The sequence below is a fragment of the Nelumbo nucifera genome, chromosome 2 (assembly GCF_055504915.1).
Source record: "Nelumbo nucifera cultivar China Antique chromosome 2, China Antique-T2T, whole genome shotgun sequence".
Classification (NCBI taxonomy): domain Eukaryota; kingdom Viridiplantae; phylum Streptophyta; class Magnoliopsida; order Proteales; family Nelumbonaceae; genus Nelumbo; species Nelumbo nucifera.
In genome coordinates, this window is record NC_142650.1 from 23,236,460 (window position 1) to 23,256,103 (window position 19,644).

Below are 19,644 nucleotides of genomic sequence, written 5' to 3' on the forward strand. Positions count from 1 at the left end.
AATTGGGTTTTGTTTTGAAAATTTGAAAAATAGTGGACAACAAATTCGAATTTGTCAATGTTAAATGGTAACATAAAAAATAAAATGATGAATTTAACCTCCACTGTTTCTCAAATTTTCAAAATAAAACCCAATTACTGAATTTTTTTAAACCCAATATTACCCTTCATCCATCTTTTGCCGGTTAAGAATCGTTGTCACACTATTCCTTCGTTACCTTCACCTTCATAGTGTTCATCGTCCTTTGCACAGTTCTATATCAGAGCTAAGTTTTCTTCTAAAGGCCATGAAGCAGCAAGAGAGATTCGGCCGAATCAGAGGGATCAACATAATTGTTGAGTTTAGATCTTTCTCGCTCTCTCTCATACTCATAAGCGGGATAAGCCTCTAGCCTCCTTTGTGTTGAAAGGTAGAGACCAAAGAGCAAAGAGTGTCTCCATCCCCATTCTCAAAGAAAGAATCAAGGAAAGTAAAAAGAGCCGAAATGCAATTTTTTTTCATGGATTTTAGCATTCATGATGAAAGAGTATCCCCACCTCTAAGAACCCTAAATTTTCTTCGTTTCAAATTTGATAGCTACCAAATTCTTTGCTGAGAAACCTTGTTTAATGGCAGCCATTTCAAGCTCTTTGGTTCCAATGGATGCTGAGGATCGATCGGCCTTGAATTGAGAGAGAGAGAACGCATCTCCCCCTCCATGACCACACTCCATTCTCCACACACTCTCAAATCACCCCCCCATAGGTATAGCATCACCGCCTATTTATTAGCCAATCCCACTACAGGCTTCTCCATTTCGATAATCGAGTAAAGAAGATCTATGAAGCAACAATTAGTTCACTACACTCCATCAATCAAAACTGTTGTTAAGGAACCTTCACACTATTTCCGATGGTCAATTGACTTGTATTTTGTATTTTGACTCTTATCATTGTCTCCTCTCTACAAGATACCTAGAGAAAGACACTTGAGAAACGTTGGCACAAGGGATCCAATGTATCATCTTCCAAGCACATTTGCCTTTTGCTAAAGAGATTCACATAATATTACTTTATCCTTAATCAATCAATTTGTATTATATTTCCACAGTTGGTTCAATCTCTCCAAGGCAAAACCAGTGTCCTAAGGTGATGCTGAAATATGTTTGTTGTCCAATTTTTTTTTGAAATAAGAGTTCAGACTTAATCTTCGTTCCTATACATGAATTGATGGTGAATTAGATCACCAAATGCTTTGGAAATTATCTTTGTGCCAATTTGTTTTGCATTAAGTTCTTGCATGTGTTTTTGTGTCTACAAGCTTATATCAGATTATTTTATTGATTTTTCTTCGAGTTGTGTCATCATTTTTTTCTCAAGTTGAAGAGCAGTTGTCGTTTTGTTTCCCATTTGAGAGCCTAACGAGAGAGAGGTAATTAGGAGTCCGAGATGGGTGAGAGTGAAACGGACTTCAGAATTGGCACCACCTGCGTTAATGTTGGGTTCTGAGTTCAAGGTCCACATCATATTAGTTTGCTTTTATTTCACAATTCTCTATGTTGCTGCGTTTGTAGGACACGAGAGCATGTCTTACGTGCATATTCGGGCTGCCACTGGCCATATCTGTAGATAGTAAGAAGCAATCAGCTCTTGTTTTCACTTGTGAGGTGGAGATGATGAAACAAACAAAAAAGAACGAAGGAAAGAGAGAATGCGTGAAGGATAAAATTGAGTTTCAAAAAAATTATTCTCCTGGTGTAACTGTGTGTATGGAATTTGATAGAATATTAACAAATGGTAATGGTAAGTGCAGAGTTAGTCAATTGTTAAAAGTAATAAGAATAATTTAAGACAATAATGTAACAGTAGAAGTATAGTTAATTTAAGACAATACTCTTTTATTTGGCTTGCCCTTGATTGATTGGCTCCTTTTCCTATTTTGAATCTTCTTCTTCTTCCCCGTTTCTTTGCATTTTAGCTTGCATACCGATGACTTTGTTCTTTTAATGAGCAAATTATTTAAACTGTGTTTGGTTTAAAGGAAAAAGTAGAGAAAGGAAGGGAAATGTAAAAAAACCTTGTACATTTTCCTTCCTTTCCTTACCTTTTCCTTCAAACCAAACATAGCCTAACTGAAGCTCAGGCCCCACCGCCCCAGCAACAGGTGAGGTGAGGAGATAGAGAGCCAGAGAGACACCAACTACAACAGCTTCGATCGCAGAGCCTGTTTCATTTCATCATCTCTGCAAGAAAGCAAAAGCAATGAGCATCGTGATGGGGAGCTCTTGCTTTTTACTATCTCCCCTTTATCAATCTCTTGCGTTCTTTTCTTATTCTCCGTCTTTTTTCTTGTATTCTAACATAAGAAATGCAGGGAACAACAAGAAGAGTAAGAAAAAGGAGAATGCAGGTGTCGTGGCTTCTCTACGGTACAAAAATCCAAGTGAGCACAATATCTACCAAAGGAGAGTGATTCTTCTTGTGGGTATATCTGCTCTTCCATTCATTCAATCCAGGGCTGGAGCTGTGGAAAGTTTAGTGACCGGTGGGTTGGAAATTTATCTGGATTTAGATGAACCCTTTGCTGGTTTCTCTTTTCATGTCTTTTCATGTGTACGGAAGATGATAGGTTGAGTAATAGTCTTGGTTCTGAAATTGATGAAGTCTATAAGATAGGTTCGGTATTCTGTGTACTGGGTGCATGATTTTCAGAAGAATACTTGTTTGTTTCGTTGCATTTGAGGTGATTAGATCCTGACTTTGATTGCTTGTTTTGCTTTCACTAAATTTCTGTCTCTTAAGGGGAAGGGTCTTGTGGGAGGCTAGTTCTGCATTATAAGCAAGTTCGATCCTATCTTCTGTTTTTCTTTTCTTTTTGCTTTTTTTTTTTTTTTAAGATCAGTAAATTATATACTTGGTTTGAATATATTGTGATGTCGGATTTGCTGTATACTCACTTTTCCTATAGCGAAAGATTGAGTGTTGAATTTAAAATATAAAGGTGATCAGATGATAAACAGAATTTGTTCTCATTGGAGTTGATTTTATTGCTTTTGTATTAGTTGTTTATTTTGCATGAGTTTGCTCGAAATTCTGCAACATTGTAACTGAGCATAATTTAATATAATAACTATCCAGAAGAAAGTAGACAGTTCCTGTTTGTGGTTTTTAGAGTCAGAATATGATTTTACAAATTAGAATTGCAAACTGGAAGCAGTGCTATAGAGACAAAAATAAGATAGTGAGATTTAATCGAATAGATTTACTAAAACTTGCCCTTTTCATGGGAAGAAAAAACTCAGAAATGTGAAGGCCTCTCATTTATAGAACTAAAGTCTTGATTGTGCATCATAAATTTTCCATTATGCAAAGTGATATCTCTGTAGTAGTGGGAGAGCTAAGCCACCTAAACTTTTTTCAATGGAATGTCTTCACCGGAGAAGTTCAAAGTTCAAATCTATTAGACCCATAACAATACAAATTGCTAAGTCTATTTCTATTAACCATATATAAAAATGAGAAAGTTTCAATTAGTTTGGTTGATAGACCTTGATTTTTCATACCAATTCTACCCCTCCTATTTGTTATTCCAACCCATGCCAATTCTATCTGACAGTTTAACCTTTGTATGTCACTATGCAAAAAAAATCCAGTGTCTTTCTTGACACCTGTTTTTACAAACAAATAACTAATTTTATTTGTTACAAACAAATAACTAATTCTATTCCTTTTGTTCATATAATGCCATTTGTTATTTGTTTTTACAAACAAATAACTAATTTTATGATATACAATAATATGGTGCATGATTCAATTCAACATTCTTTATGATTTACTTTATAATTAACTGGGGAATTGTCCCACATGTTGGACTGGTTTCACCACCTAATTAACCCCTTTTGTTCTCCTTATAAAACCATCCAAGGAGGTGCTGGCTGGTGAAAAAAAAACGACTACCACATTTTCCTTCATCTTTCTCTGTTATGGTGTTTTCCCTTTAAAATCAAGTATTATATGCAACTTAGCTTATATATAGTCACTAAAATAATCAATGAAATGAATGTTTTAGTGTATTATAAGATATTTTGTTCATATAATGTTCACTAAACCAGTAAGTAGAGCAAGATGGATAAAATTTTTCCTTTGAAAAAGAAAATACCATTTAAAAGAATGCCAACATTCTTCTTTTTAAGTACTTTTATTGTTATGTTCTATTTCACTTTTGACAAAAATATATTTATTAGTAGAAAATGGTAATCGGTATTATAAAGGTTTCTCACTGAAGAAAACTGACACACTCTGCACAAGTATTATAAAAGGTTTTGGGGTCAAACAAGTGAATATATAAACAAATAAAAATCTAGGTTTGTATCATTTCATGAGCCTAACTAATTACCAACCATGCTTTAGCGTTGGTGCCCATATATAGTTTCTATGTATCCAATGATTTATAAGATAGATTATATATAAATAGGGGTGTCCATGAAAAAACGAAAAACCAAAGCGAACCAAGAAAACCGAACCGTAAAATGCGGTTAACTGAACCAGTCAGTTTGGTTTCGGTTCGGAATTTTTGAAAAATCGAAGGACCGATTTGGTTTTCGGTTAACTTATAAAAAAACCGATGGTTAACCGAACCGACCGGTATATATATTTATATGTATATTTTATATATATTTTTAATATATGTCACATATTTTCTATGTATTTTATATAAATATATATTCATTAGTATTTGTGTATTCAATGATTTGTAAAATAATCATTCAAATATACTGGTGAATTGTGGGGGTTTTATACTTGATAGTTGAATCCAGTATCAACATTATAATGATTGATTGTTGACTTACTCCTCCCAGCCACCCAAAGAAAAAAAAAGAAAGAAAAAAACCATAGGAACCAAGTGCTGAGAGGCAATTAAAAAAAAATGATTGTTAGCCACTAGCAAACCCCAATTACTTTGGTATATGTTATGTTTTATAATATCCTATTTACTTTTAACATGTTAGATCAATGTGTAATAAAACATCTACCATCAGATGCTTAAAGAAAATGTATGAAATTCCTAGGTATGCACTTTGAATCTTTAAGGTCTATTGGTTTGTTCATTGTGAAAGTCAAGTATGTGGTTTTCTCATTTGTTCCATAATGGAAAACTTGAATTCAAACCATTTGAAGATTTTGGAGAAGTAATGCCAATTACCAAATCAAATGACATTCTATGTAAAATTTCTTGAACACTAATTTTTGGCTTGGTTAAAATATAGGAACTTTAAGGAACTTGCAGTTTAACATTAGCAACTAGGTGTTGAGAGCATTTTCCATAGCCCCTAACAAATTGAATTGCATGTTATACTAGTGGAGTTTCATATGCTGAGTTTTGAAATTTCTTTCCTAGGTACTCCAAAAATGTTGAATTTAAACATTACATCTTTACCTGAGTTGTTACTTAAACATTACATGTGCAACGCACGTACACCCCACTAGTTTATCAAAAAAAAAAAAAAAACAATACAAATTGCTAATGTTTAGCACAACAATCTCATTGTCCATGCTTTCATTTGGAAAACCTGCTGGACTGTGGGAACCTTTTGTAGTCAACTGTGACAGATTAGAATTTAGGATGCGTTTGGTTCGCAGGAATAAGGGTCTGGAATCGGAATCGGAATGGATCATTCCGATTCTAAATGTTTGGTTTGGCGGAATCAGAATCCCATTCCCATTCTAGGTGGAATGGGAATCCCTCGTATGGGGGAATGGCCATTCCCGACCCCTCCCCAGGGAATGCGATTCCCATTCCGGATATGAATATCTTTTTTTATTCTTTTGACAAAAATGCCCTCCTCATTTTCAATCCAATCGAAGAGATTGGGAAAGCCGAACAGGGAGAACTCCATTGCCATCTTCCATCGCCAAACAGAGAGCCGAACCAACCTCCGGCGAGGTAAGACCACTGTTAAACCATTACCCTCCTCCTCCTCCTCCTCCTTCTTCTTCTTCTTCTTCTTCTTCGAAATCAACGGCGAGCTGAACCAAACTCCATCGCCATATTCTTCTTCCTCTCCTCCTCTTCCTCATTCTTCCTTCTTTTTTTTCACTAACTGACTGGTTTTATCTTTTGCAGATCTGCTCCTACCCTTTTTTGGGATCGATCTACTTCTTCACTGTTACCATTAGCGGTTTTTCACACCAGATCTAGGCAATCGGTGAGTATAGTTGGGATCTGCTCCTATTTTTTTTCTGCGATTCATTCTTTGGAACCCTTATTCAATATGATTAATTCAATATTCTAAAGCAGATTCTCATTCTTTGGAACCCTTGTTCCCTTCTCATCCCTTTCCCCCTTATTTTATAATCACCAATGAATCGCCTTAGCTACTCCATACATTTTATTTGTTTCACGAAATGTTAATTTAATCGATCGTCCAGTTTAAGTAATACACTAATACTCATTATCAGTTTGATCCCACCAACGGGGAATATTACCTCTGAGTTGTTCTAAAATTTATCCATAAACAACACTTCTATAACAACCAATTGTGGATCCTCATTGGCCACATAAGAGTGATCAGTACTCTTCTGTTGTTTTATCTTTGATCTTGTATCTCAGTTGTTTTCTGTTGCCCAAGGATAAATTCAAGATCTAAAATCAATGGGTAAATGGTGAAAATAAAAGGAAAATATAAAATAAATCAACTCAGTATCATACCTAGAGATTTATGTGATTTGACTTATAGCATACATCCACCAGTGACAGGGAGAAGAAATCCATAATAGATAAAAAGTAGTTTTCTGTGTATACAGCTTCCATCAAACGTTGGCTCCTAATACACCCAAACACCCTCTCTCGATTTGTTGTAATAACAACAGATGCCATTATTTCTCTCCTCTGATTTGTTAGTACACTTGTTGGGATTGTTTTGGCCAATTCATGGGGTTGAGTAATGATTAAACCAGCTACAACTACTAATTATGTTTTGGTTTCATGGGGATCATTTCTAGTATACAGCTACAACAAAGGGTGCAGACAAGAATGGTCCAATTGCAATCCTTTCTAGTATAGGGATCATTTCATTATTTGGATGGGCATACATATTGGCTCTTACTTTCAGCATTCAGGTATTATTTCTGAACTAATATCCAATTGTTATTTTCCATATCTGATACAAGATTGCTATTTTCAATCCAGGATCCAAGCTACTTATATGATGTAAACAACGAAACTGCTGGAGCATTTGTACCAGCCCAAATACTTTATGACGCATTTCATGGGAGGTATCATAATGCCACAGGAGCAATAGTTTTACTCTTTGTTATCTGGGGATCCTTCTTCTTTGGTGGCCTTTCAATTACTACTAGTGCAGCCAGAGTGGTAAGTAAATTATCTCTTTACCTTACTAGGTTGTTTATACCTTTACTTTTGGAACTATTCCTATAAAAAACCATAATAGTCCAAGCCTGAATATTAGATCCTGATCTGAAAACCAATTTCTCCATAATGCACATCTTATTTTCGTTGGCCTTGATGTTGACCTTAAACTTTTGCTGCAAAGTACTTTAGTTTAAGCAGAAAAAAAGGAAGTAAAAAAATGATGGTCATGGGCTTTTCAATTCAATCAATTGATTGCCTGACATTATTTTCTTTATATGTACTTCTACATCATTTTGAGTATTCTTATTTTGGAGAGATGTAAACTATTTCTCCTGTTAGAAGACCATGATGCTTGTGTCATGTCTGAATGACTTTTAATCTAATACTACTTATTGAATGAACTTGTCATCTCACCAACATTTCACAATTGCATGTTTCAGGTATATGCTCTATCAAGAGATCAGGGAGTTCCATTTTCATCCGCATCTGGAGAAGAGTGCATCCAAAACACAAGGTTCCAGCGAATGCGGTGTGGCTGTGTGCAACCATCTGCATTCTTCTTGGACTACCTATATTGAAAGTTAATGTGGTCACTGCAATAACTTCCATATGCACAATAGGATGGGTATGCTGTTCCAATTTTTGCAAGGATGGTCATGGCTGAGAAGAACTTCAAGCCAGGGCCATTTTATCTGGGCAAAGCAAGAAGGCCAATTTGCTTGATAGCCTTCTTGTGGATCTGTTATACCTGTTCAGTCTTCTTATTGCCAACTTTCTATCCCATCAACTGGAAATGGTGATATTCCTAATGGGAAGGTTTAATTTCATAAATTTGCTTCTGTTTGTTAACGTTGATATTCCTAATAATGCTTTGGTGGTTTCTGGATGCAAGGAAATGGTTCAAGGGTCCTGTTAGAAACGTTGATATTCCTAATGGGAAGGTTTAATTTCATAAATTTGCTTCTGTTTGTTAACGTTCCCATCAAGTGAATGTTTTCTTGATTAAGTTAATGAATTGATTACTGATTACTGATAAAAAAGTTCCTACCAAATGGAAAAAGTCATAGGGTCCAATTTTCTGTTATTGTAGTTGACAGGTCTTTCTTGTGATTCTTCCAAGGCATTAACAGGGCAGAATTGGAAACTTTGGCTGATTCCGGTTCCAGCTTCTAGTTGAACCAAACAGCAGGAAACTGAACCAAACAGATGCCAAGAATGGACCATTCCGATTCTGATTCCAGAGGATTCTGATTCCGATTCCGATTCCAATTCCAGCTGCGAACAAAACGGACCCTTCGAATTAAAACTTTACCCTGAAAGGGAAAATTTATGTTCTATATCAGGGGCCTTCACGGCTCACAAAAGGACAAACCTTGGAAAACTATTTATAAGACTTTAAAAAGTTATGAAGGAAGTTATCTTGCAAAGGGATCCTTGATAGTAAAACTGGAAAGCAAGTCAATATTTTGATTTTGTTAATAGATCTATCAATTTTTTTCTTGGTCCAGAACAGATTCAATATAATACCCTTATGACTACACTTATTTTCATCAATGTGCATCTTTAGCTTCATTTTCATTGAACAGACTAATTGACTCCTCCCTGTTGTTAATCTGTGGCTCCTATTGTTGATTCTCATCTCTTTGTTTTTCCAAAATCAGGAGAGCAAATTGTGAAAACACCCAAGGGTAAAGGTCTTCAAAGACCTGAAAATCTTCCAAATGAGGTTTGGACCTTCGTCTACTTTTCTGTTTCTGGAATAATTAAAGAGATCTTATGCTGAAATTTAGTTTAGCTTGAAACCAAAATGGATAGCTTTTCTTTGCAGCAACTGAATGAGAGAAAAGCCCAATCAAATCCATTACTTGCTTTATTGAATGCAGTTGGAATTATTGGTTCTGGTGTTCTTGGTGCATTATATGCACTGGCGCAGAAGGAAAAGTCAGTGACTGAAGCAACAATTGAATCTGTATAGCAGCTCCATACCTTCGTAATTGGGTTATTTTATTTTTTCTGTTTCAACTAATACACTTGTAAATAGTATGGATTTTAAAATGTGTTATTTGTTCTCAGTAATGGAAGCTATTTTGAGACAGGTTGGTAGTTTTTCTGTTAGGTATTGCCTAACTCAGGGACTCTTTCGAGGGATCCTGCCTCCTGAATGAGAGAGAGAGAGAGAGAAAGAGAGATTGTATTCCCAAATCGATAATCCCCTCCTAGCTTCCTTTCCTTATTTATATACTGTTGTTACAATTTTGTTATACCCGCCTCTCCACTTGTCCAGTTTGTTAGTTAGTTTTTTCTAGTGGTTGGCTGTTAGTTACATTCTGTAAAGGCTGGCGCGGCCTTTTCTTGTACACTTGTATTCCCTTTATTTGTGTCTCAACAGTCCCTCCTCCCTTGAAAGCGACCTTGCCCTCAAGGTCAAGATGTGAAAATCTATTCTGTAAATCCAAGTAAGGTTCCCAACTTGCATCCTCAATTGGGAGACCTGACCATACCACCAGTGCCTCTGGTCCGATGTGATTCCCTTTGTGTATCCACCTGAAATCTGTTCCTTAGGTTCTTGGAAGATCACTAAAAACTTCTGAAGTAGCTGCTGTAGTTGTGTGCGGCCTTCTTCGGATCTGCTTCATTGGGCTAGAATGGAGCCGTTCCCGTGGGAGTCTATCTGCATTAAAACGATGTGGGTTGGGTTTGCTGCTTGTTTCCTTAGGGAGGCGAGACTAATAGGTCCTGGACCCTTGGACAGCTGCCCTTAAATATGCACCTGTGAGCTGCCCACTTGAAAATCCATGGTGAGACGTGCCCAATCACATATCACAGGCCCTAGTTGCCTTAACCATTGGACTCTGAGAACTACATCTGCTCCACTGATTTCCAGGGGGTGCAGATCTACCTCGAACTCATGTCCTTGTATTTTCATCTTTAATTCTGTGCACGTACTGTCGCACACCAGGTTGCTCCCATTAGCTACGTGCACCCGGAAGGTTGTACATGGTTGGACCGGAATCCCTAGTTGTCTGACCAATGTTTGGGTAATGAAATTGAGAGTGCTGCCACTGTCTATCAGAACTGACACATGGCGCCCTTGTACCAGTCCGGTTACTCTCATAGTTTGAGAAGAAGCAAAACCGGTCAAGGCTTGCAGGGATACTTCCGGGTATTCCTTTGTCCATTGCCCCCATTCTTGGTTGTCCATTGGCTCTTCAATGTTTGTTGATTGCTCGACATATTCGGTTTCAGGTTGAAGGAAGAAAACTTGAGGGATCTTACAGCGATGGCCCAGCCCGAATTTGTTGTCTCCACATGCATAACAAAGGCCCTTTTCCCGTCGGGCTTGCATCTCAGCCCAAGTTAACCTCTTGGCTGAGCCAGGGCCTGAACCAGAGTTGGCGTCCTTGCCTGTGATTCCTACTCCTGATCTGGGCTCCGGTTTACCCAAGATACCTGGTTCTGGGTTCGGTATACCTGGTATGATCGCAGCTCCCAGAGGTTGATTAATCCTTCTTGCCCGATTCAGTTTGTCTTCATGTAGTCGAGCTAATGTTGCTGCTTCAAGAACGGTGGTGGGCTGCATGGCTTTTACCTCCAGTCGCAATTCTTCCCTGAGTCCACCAACAAAACTGCCGACAAGCGCGTTTTCTCACACGCACAGCTAATCTTTCGAATGCCATCTGATAATCTTGGACAGAGCCAGTCTGTCGTAGCTTAGCGAGGCTTTCATCATAGTTCTCAAAAGCCGAGACTCCAAATCGCATGGTTAAGGCGTCGGTGAAGTCTGCCCATGTGGCTCTTGGGTGCCGTCGCCGGTACCACTGGTACTAGACGATCACCTCTCCTTCCAAGTGTGCAGAAGCTAATGGGACACGATCAGGTCCCTGTGTGTCGTGATAATCGAAGTATCTTTCTGTTTGCAGAAGCCAGGATGTGGGATCTCCCCCTGCGAAGATGGGAGACTTGATTCTTGCTGTTCTTGATCCACTTCGATGACTGGTATCACTACGCTCTTCCTGATTCGGCGCAGGTGGTGCCTGTGCCAATCGTTCAAGCAAAGATGCAAAGCTTTCTTTGAATTCTTTGACGTCAGCCGATATTCTTTGCATTTCTCCTTCCATGTTGTTGACTCTGTTCTCCATTGCGGATGACCTTGTGCTTGGCATCTTGGCTCTGATACCAACTTGTTAGGTACTACCTAACTCAGGGACTCTTTCAAGGGAGCCTGCCTCCTGAATGTGTGTGTGTGTGTGTGAGAGAGAGAGAGAAAGAGAGAGAGAGAGAGAGAGAGAGAGAAAGAAAGAGAGATTGTATTCCCAAATCGATAATCCCCTCCTAGCTTCCTTTCCTTATTTATATACTGCTGTTACAATTCTGTTATACCCACCTCTCCACTTGTCCAGTTTGGTAGTTTGTTTGTTCTAGTGGTTGGCTGTTAATTTCATTCTTTAAAGGCTGGCGTGGCCTTTTCTTGTACACTTGTATTCCCTTTATTTGTGTCTCAACATTTTCTAAATACTTATGAACTTTTTTGATATGCAGATGAAGAACAAACTTAGTAAAAGGGAATCCTCTATGACTTTACTGGAGAAGAACACAGAAACAATGCTTTTGAAAGAACAGGAAGAAACAATGAAGCAAATCAGAAGGACAAAAGAAGAACAGCAATCTTTGTTAAACCAAGTTACTTCTGCAAGCAGTACAATAACAAGCCTACAACAAGAAGTACAGAGTGGGAAAAGGACAATTGAAGAGCTTCAATCCCAAATAAATGGACTTCAAAATGACCTCACAAAGGTTAGGGATGATAAAAAGAAGCTTGAGGCCAACTTGAAGGCAAAGGTCAACTCTATTGAATCCTTGCAGGAAAAGACAAACTTGCTCAGCCTAGAAGTCAAGGATAAGGAAGAAAATATTCAAAACCTTAGTTCCACACTTTCTGAGAAGGTTTTAGAGTGTAATGAATTGGATTGTGTTTCTAAGCAAGCCAAGGCTGATATTGCAGAGGCAAATACAAAAATTAAAGGATTGGAAGAGGAAGTTTTTAGAACTCAGAAGGAACTAAATTTGAAACACTCTACACTGGACGATCTAAATGTGAGGATAAGTTCATTAATTGCCGAAAGAATTGATACTAACAGAAAGCTGGATGTCCTTCGGGAGGGTTACGATGATATGAAGTTATCTTCTGAAAAGAAAGCTTCTTTGGATGCTGAGCTATTGGCAAAAAGAGAGCATGAAGTTCATCAGCTTGAAGAAAAGCTTGGTCTTTCTTTGGATGAAGCTAGCAACAACCAGGAATTGATTGGTAATTTGATTCAAGAAAGGGATGATTTGAAAAAAAAGCTGGAAATAGAAGTAATCCATGTGAAAGACCTGACACATGATCTCCAAATCACACAGGAAACTCTTGGAACGTTAAAACTTGAAGCTTCAGATCTCTCAAAACAATTAAAACAATCAAGAAAGTTCTGTGAAGAACTCAAGTCTGAGATCTCTAGAGTTCAGACTGAGCTTGTTGAAGAGCAGGAGTCATCAAAGAGAAGCCTGGATGAGGCAGTGTTGAACTTGGAAGTACTTTCGGCTGAGCTCACGTCAGTTAGGGCAACATTGAAGGAAACCAAAGAAGAGCTCCAAAATGTGTCTAATGAATTGGCAGCCACAACAGAAGTTCGTGAGAACTTGAAGAAGGAGCTTCTTGTTATATATAAGAAAGCAGAAACTGCAACCTATGATCTGAAGGAAGAAAAGAAGATAGTTGCTTCTTTAAATAAAGATCTGGAGGCATCAGAGAATCAAATCTTGAAAGATAAGGAAGCAAGTAAGACTCTCAAAAGAGACTTGGAAGAGGCTGCTAAGGCACTTGATGAGATGAACAAAAATGCATTATTGCTTTCAAGGGAAATAGAGATGGCTGGTTCCAGAATTTCTAGCCTTGAAGATGAAAAAGATGTGCTTTACAAGTCTCTTCTTGAACAAAAGAATATCTCAAAAGAAACTCGAGAAAATCTGGAAGATGCCCATAAACTCATTATGATGCTCGGAAAGGAGAGGGAGAACTTGGAGAAAACAACAAAAAAGCTTGAAGAAGATCTTGCTTCTGCAAAGGGTGAGATATTGCGCTTGAGGAGTCAGATAAACTCATCGAGAAGTACTGAAAATGACCATACACAGAACAAGAGCATAGTTGAGGATGATGTTGTGGTAGTCGTAAAGAAAAATGGTAGGAGAAGGGCTGAAATCCCAGTTAGAGGCATCTCAATAAACTGGTGATTCCAATATTCTTCTTATTTGTCTCCAATTTCTTCAGAGTTGTATCTCAGGTTTTCATCCATTTTGGTTTTGCAAATTTTTTAGCATATTCCTGTCCTGTATCATACAAATATGAAATTAAACCATACAAATTGAATAAGACATTATTTTCTACAAGGATATTCTTAATATGGACTATGCCATTGAGGAATATATTTATGCATTTGTTGATTTTCTATTGTTTGAATGACTAATTTCTTTTTTCCCTATAAAGATGATGGTATTTTTATTTTTATAAACTAAGATGCTAAGATCATTACATCACTTTTAGTTTTAGATGAAACTTTATTAGATCATGAACAAAATGGGTGTACTTCAATCTAAATTTATTGCATGTTTGTTGGATTTTGTAGCAAGTTTATATGTGAAGTCAAGTCACAACCAATTATTTTTTTCTTAATTTCCTCATTTTCTTTTTTAAGCAGTTATATTGGGCTTCTTTGGTGGGGGTTTGGGATGGGGTGAAATTGCAGATTAGTTTCTAAACATTTAACGGCTGTGTGGGAGTCATAAGATGAATACATTTCAACTTGGTATTTTGAGCATCCTTATCAGAATGCCAAAAATTAGAAAATGATTAGGTTGGATGCAGGTTTCCTGGTTAATTCCCCCTCAATCTTGCCACGTTCATTGTGATTATTGAATGTTAAGAAAACCTACTTCCGTTTTTCTGATTCAAAAATTTGAGTAGAACTTGTGTGAAGTAGTACTTCTAGTTGAATTCACACTTGACTCTTGGTTGGGTGCGTCTTTTTTGGCTCACTAGCAAAATGATTTTTTAGAGGTAAAGAACCCAGACAGGCAAACACCTAGGTGGTGTTCACTGTTCATTCCTAGTTTTTTTTTTTTTTTTGTTGGCTTTTTTTCTATGTTTTTGAACCATAAAACAGCTCTTGGATGTTCACTGCGCACGAACTTTTATTTTTAGACCCCGTTTGCGAGCATTTCTGCAATGGTGGGGTGCGTTGGGTTTAATTGAGCTATGGTATTCTGGAAAATAATCAAAATAGCAGTAGTTTGGGCGTTTGAAAATCCCACGGTTTTTTTAACGTTCTCGTGCGAGGCCCATCTCAGAATGTAGAGAGGCCCGTTCTATTTAGAGATAAATGGAATGGAGTCACAACAATTAAATATATATAAAAAAATTAATAATTGCTGGAATAGCTCAGTTGGTTAGAGCGTGTGGCTGTTAACCACAAGGTCGGAGGTTCAAGCCCTCCTTCTAGCGTAAATTTGATTTTTGTAGGTTTAAATTTTTAGATTCTTAATTCATGAAGAATGAAAGAAAGAAACAAATTAATAATTGCTGGAATAGTGTTAGAGCGTGTAACTGTTAATCATAAGGTCGGAGGCTTTAGCCTTCTAGCGTAAATTTGATGTTTGTAGGTTAGATTCTTAATTCAATGAATAATGAATAAAAAGAAAAATTTAATAATTGCTGGAATAGCTCAGTTGGTTAGAGCGTGTGGCTATTAACCACAGGGCCGGAGGTTCAAGCCCTCCTTCTAGCGTAAAATTGTTTTCTGTAGGTTAGATTCTTAATTCATTAAATAATGAAGAAAAAAAAATTTAATGATTGCTGGAATAGCTCAGTTGGTTATATCGTGTGGTGTTAACCACAAGGTCTGTAGCGCAAAATTGTTTTTTGTAGATTAGATTATTAATTCAATGAATAATGAAAAAAAAGAAAAATTAAATGATTGTTGGAATAGCTCAGTTGGTTAGAGCGTGTCGTGTGGCTGTTAACCACAAGGTCGGAGGTTCAAGCCCTCCTTTTAGCGCAAAATTGTTTTTTGTAGATTAGATTATTAATTCAATGAATAATGAAAAAAAAGAAAAATTAAATGATTGTTGGAATAGCTCAGTTGGTTAGAGCGTGTGACTGTTAACCACAAAGTCGGAGGTTCAAGCCCTCCCTCTAGCGTAAAATTGTTTTCTGTAGGTTAGATTCTTAATTCAATTAATAACGAAGAAAAAAAAATTTAATGATTGCTGGAATAGCTCAGTTGGCTAGAGCGTGTGGCTGTTAACCACAAGGTCGGAGGTTCAAGCCCTCCTTCTAGCGCAAAATTGTTTTTTCTAGGTTAGATTCTTAATTCAATAAATAATGAAGGAAAAAAATTTAATGATTGCTGGAATAGCTCAGTTGGTTAGAGCGTGTGGCTGTTAACCACAAGGTCGGAGGTTCAAACCCTCCTTCTAGCGCAAAATTGTTTTTTCTAGGTTAGATTCTTAATTCAATGAATAATGAAGAAAAAGAAAAATTTAATGATTGCTGGAATAGTTCAGTTGGTTAGAGCGTGTGGCTGTTAACACAAGGTCGGATGTTTCAAGCCCTAGCGCAAAATTATTTTTTGTAGGTTTAAATTATTTTTGGATTGCAATCCCTTTCAAAAATTTTTTATATTCTTACTTCAATTAAGAACGAAAAAAAGAAATAAATTAATAATTGTTGGAATATTTCAGTTGGTTAAACTGTGTGGTTGTTAATCACAAGATTGGAGGTTGAAGCCCGCTTTTTAGCGTAAATTTGATTTTTTGTAGTTTTAAACTTTTTTAGATTCTTAATTCATGAAGAACAAAAAAAAAAGAAAACAATTAGTATTTGCTATTAACTACTAATAGCATGTGGCTATTTGGAGGTTCAATTTCTCTTTCTAGCGTAAGGTTGATTTTTGTACGTTTAAATTTTTTAGATTCTTAATTGAATGAACAACGAAAAAAGAAAGAAAAAATTAATAATTGCTGGAATGGCTCAGTTGGTTAGAGCATGAATGTTAACCACAAAGCCTGAGGTCTAAGCCCTCCTTCTAGCATAAATTTGATTTTTGTCGGTTTAAAATTTTTAAATTTTTTAGCTTCTTAATTCAAATGAAAAAAAAAAAGCATAATATTTATGTATAAAAATACATAAATATGAGCTGAAAACGATGGCTGTTCGGCTGGCTGTGGAACCAATGACGTGGTTCCACGCCAGTAATAATTTCATGGGCTCCATGTGTTTTATCATTGGCATGAAATCATTGGTTCTACAGTCAATCGAGCAGCCATAGCGTTCAGTCAAACCTTATTCCACGGAGGATCAAACTCTTCTAGCGCAATTTTTATTTTTTCTACGTTTAATTTTTATAGCTTCTTAATTAAAATGAAAAATAAAGAAGAAAAAAATTACAATTGCTGAAATAGCTCAGTTTAGGTTTTTTTTTTTTTTGGCTTCTTAATTCAAAATGAAAAAAAAAAAAAGAAGTAACAAAAATATACTATCAACGACCACAGTGGGAGTCGAACCCACGACCTTTTGATCCGAAGTCAAACGCGCTAATCCACTGCGCTATGCGGTCGAGCACTAATTATTTCTTGGGCTCCATATATTTTATTATTGGCATGAAATCATTGGCTCAGTCAATCCACTGACTATACAGTCGCTAACACCTTCCTCTCGACATTTATATTAATATATCGGAAGCTCCCTCCATATTTTCATCTCTGCTGCATGTGGCAAATCCAAACCGTCTATCAAGCATAAAGCATAGACCCCTTTAGATCAAAGTAGAAATACACCTTTGTGTATTGATAGAGTTGTATTGGTATTTTAAGTGATACATATTTTATAGTTTTAGTTTTTTTTTCAAATTTCAGTTTTAAGTATAATATTAGTGGGACCCGTGTGATGCATGAGATTTATTAAGCTAAAGTTAAATAATAGAAATGGCCATTTACTAAAATACCTCTTATAGTTTCATGAATTTACTAAAATCTACCCTATAGTTAAAATTTTACTAAAACACCACTTATAATTTGTAATGGATTTAATCAATATTCCATTAGATGAGAGTATTGACCCTAATGTTCATTTAAATAAATCCAATTAAAAGAAAATAAAAATTAAAATACCATTTTTGCCCTTTATAAGACACGGGCAACCATTCTATTGGCTATATTTGGTTAATTTGTTTTCAATACAAAAAAGTGTTAAGGGTATTTTTGTAATAAAAAATCATGGGCCTAATGGCAAAAGAAACACTCCTTAATGAAAGGTTGATTAAGTAAATAAGTTGTAAAATATATATGGGATGTTTTAATAAAAGGAAAACTATAAAAATATACAATTGTTTTATGTTTTCAACTTTTTAATTAGTTAATAACTATTCATATTTTATATACTACTTTTAATAATTTTTTATAATACAAAAATAATAATAATTAATTTCAGTTAAGTTTATTCATCAAATTGATGAAACCAACCAACCCGAGTTGATCATTTTTCTAGTATTTTAGGTCAGCTTTGGTTCAAAAATTTCCCAATTCGAACAAATTGGATCGGTTTCACTTTGGCCATTTGTAAACCAACCAAAATCGAATGACCTAACCATGGATATATATTAATATTTTATATTTTAAATATAATTTTTAATATGAAAAAGTGAGAAATTTCCCATATTTCTTAGTCTAAAATATTTTATATCATAAATCTAATTTTTAAATTTACTTTTTAATAATTGCACTATAATTTTTAAAAATAAATTAAATTTTTAAGTTTAAATCTTTTGAACTAACAAACCAAACGAAAAAACCGACCCAAACCGATACAACTCGAGTGGGTCGGTTTTGACAAAAGGTTAGTTGGTTTCAACTGACCAATTCCCCAACCTAACCAGGTCAATTTGGTTGGCCAAATAGCCTACGACTGAACCAAACCAACTCATGAACACTCATAATTTCAACTAAATTAATAGTCTCATCTCTGATAAATAACAATAGTTTAATCTCCAATAATTATTGAAAGTTTATAGAAAAAATACACAATTATTGATAATGAAAAAAATACAATAATTACAAAAATATAATAAATACTAAAAATATATTAACTTGGTCAATAATTAGTATAATATCAAATAATAGTTTAAAATCTCTAGTAAACATTAATCAATAAGTTATAACAAAAATACAATAAATTAAATTTGAAAATTTCACTAATAGTAGTTTAATCTCCAATAATTATTGAAAATTTTCTATTAAATAACAAAACAAAATAAATTTATATATAATCGTTGGAAATACATTTATCACAAAAACAATAAATAATTTCTGAAATATCTCAATTTAAGTTTAAAATTTTTATTTTTTTTATTGTTTGGCTTCTTAATTCAAAATGAAAAAAAAAAGTAACAAAAGTACACTATCAAACAACCACAATGGGAGCCGAACCCACGACCTTTTGATCCGAAGTCAAACGCGCTAATCCACTGCGCTATGCGGTCGCTAATACCAGACTCTCAACTTTTATATTAATATATTGGATAAAGAGGAAGCTCCCTCTATATATTCATCTCTTGTGGCAAATCCAAACCGTCTATCAAGCATAGACCCCTTTAGACCAAAGTAAAGATACACCTGTGTATTGATAGAGTTATATTGGTATTTTAATTGATACATCTTTTATATTTTTAGTTTTTCTTTTTTCAAATTTCAGTTTTAAGTATAATACATATGTTAAATAATAAAAAAAGGGGTTCCCAAAAACATCTAAACAGTGTATAATATCATACTATCAATACTTTGAACCTTGCTTTAGACTCTAAGGCTATGTTTAGTTTGAAGGAAGAGGTAGGGAAAGCAAGAGAAAGATATGAAAAGCTATACAAGGTTTTAAAAGTTTACCCGCCTTTCTTTTTCTTTCCCTACTTTTTCCTTCAAACCAAACACAAAATCATCCATATGCAAGCTAAAATGCAAGGAAAGGGGGAAGAAGAGGAAGATTCAAAATAGGAAAAGGATCCAATCAACCAAGGGCAAGCCAAATAAAAGAATACTCAACAAAAGGCAGCCAACAAAAGGGGCTGTTTTGGGTAGGGGTGGCCATGAGCCGAGCTATTCAACACCGAACTTTAATAGCTATATACAGAATAATAATAATAATAATAATAATATTTTTATATATAATAATAACTAATTATTATAATTCTTGATTTTTTAAATATCAAA

The 19,644-nt window shown here is 35.6% G+C and overlaps 1 protein-coding gene and 8 non-coding genes across 10 annotated transcripts; 7 read left to right on the plus strand and 2 right to left on the minus strand.

Moving 5' to 3' along the window:
* The first annotated feature begins 2,149 nt into the window (after positions 1 to 2,149).
* On the plus strand, positions 2,150 to 13,837 carry LOC104595234 (MAR-binding filament-like protein 1-1). Of its 2 annotated transcripts, XM_010255862.3 has the most exons (4): positions 2,151 to 2,523; positions 9,012 to 9,076; positions 9,179 to 9,319; positions 11,890 to 13,837. In XM_010255862.3, exons 1-4 carry the CDS (start codon positions 2,241 to 2,243, stop codon positions 13,618 to 13,620), a joined length of 2,220 nt encoding a protein of 739 aa, XP_010254164.1. In that variant the 5' UTR covers positions 2,151 to 2,240; the 3' UTR covers positions 13,621 to 13,837. The 2 variants fall into 2 exon arrangements, with proteins under 2 accessions (XP_010254165.1, XP_010254164.1); XM_010255863.3 differs by lacking the exon at positions 9,179 to 9,319 and having other exon boundaries at positions 2,150 to 2,523.
* A 976-nt stretch (positions 13,838 to 14,813) lies between these two features.
* On the plus strand, positions 14,814 to 14,887 carry TRNAN-GUU (transfer RNA asparagine (anticodon GUU)). Its single transcript has one exon. It is a non-coding gene; the product is annotated as a tRNA-Asn (tRNA).
* Positions 14,888 to 15,096: 209 nt separating this feature from the next.
* Positions 15,097 to 15,170, plus strand: TRNAN-AUU (transfer RNA asparagine (anticodon AUU)). Its single transcript has one exon. It is a non-coding gene; the product is annotated as a tRNA-Asn (tRNA).
* A 191-nt stretch (positions 15,171 to 15,361) lies between these two features.
* On the plus strand, positions 15,362 to 15,440 carry TRNAN-GUU (transfer RNA asparagine (anticodon GUU)). Its single transcript has one exon. It is a non-coding gene; the product is annotated as a tRNA-Asn (tRNA).
* A 69-nt stretch (positions 15,441 to 15,509) lies between these two features.
* TRNAN-GUU (transfer RNA asparagine (anticodon GUU)) lies at positions 15,510 to 15,583 on the plus strand. Its single transcript has one exon. It is a non-coding gene; the product is annotated as a tRNA-Asn (tRNA).
* A 67-nt stretch (positions 15,584 to 15,650) lies between these two features.
* On the plus strand, positions 15,651 to 15,724 carry TRNAN-GUU (transfer RNA asparagine (anticodon GUU)). The gene has a single exon. It is a non-coding gene; the product is annotated as a tRNA-Asn (tRNA).
* A 66-nt stretch (positions 15,725 to 15,790) lies between these two features.
* On the plus strand, positions 15,791 to 15,864 carry TRNAN-GUU (transfer RNA asparagine (anticodon GUU)). Its single transcript has one exon. It is a non-coding gene; the product is annotated as a tRNA-Asn (tRNA).
* A 1,062-nt stretch (positions 15,865 to 16,926) lies between these two features.
* Positions 16,927 to 17,000, minus strand: TRNAR-UCG (transfer RNA arginine (anticodon UCG)). Its single transcript has one exon. It is a non-coding gene; the product is annotated as a tRNA-Arg (tRNA).
* A 1,846-nt stretch (positions 17,001 to 18,846) lies between these two features.
* On the minus strand, positions 18,847 to 18,920 carry TRNAR-UCG (transfer RNA arginine (anticodon UCG)). Its single transcript has one exon. It is a non-coding gene; the product is annotated as a tRNA-Arg (tRNA).
* Between the last annotated feature and the right edge of the window lie 724 nt (positions 18,921 to 19,644).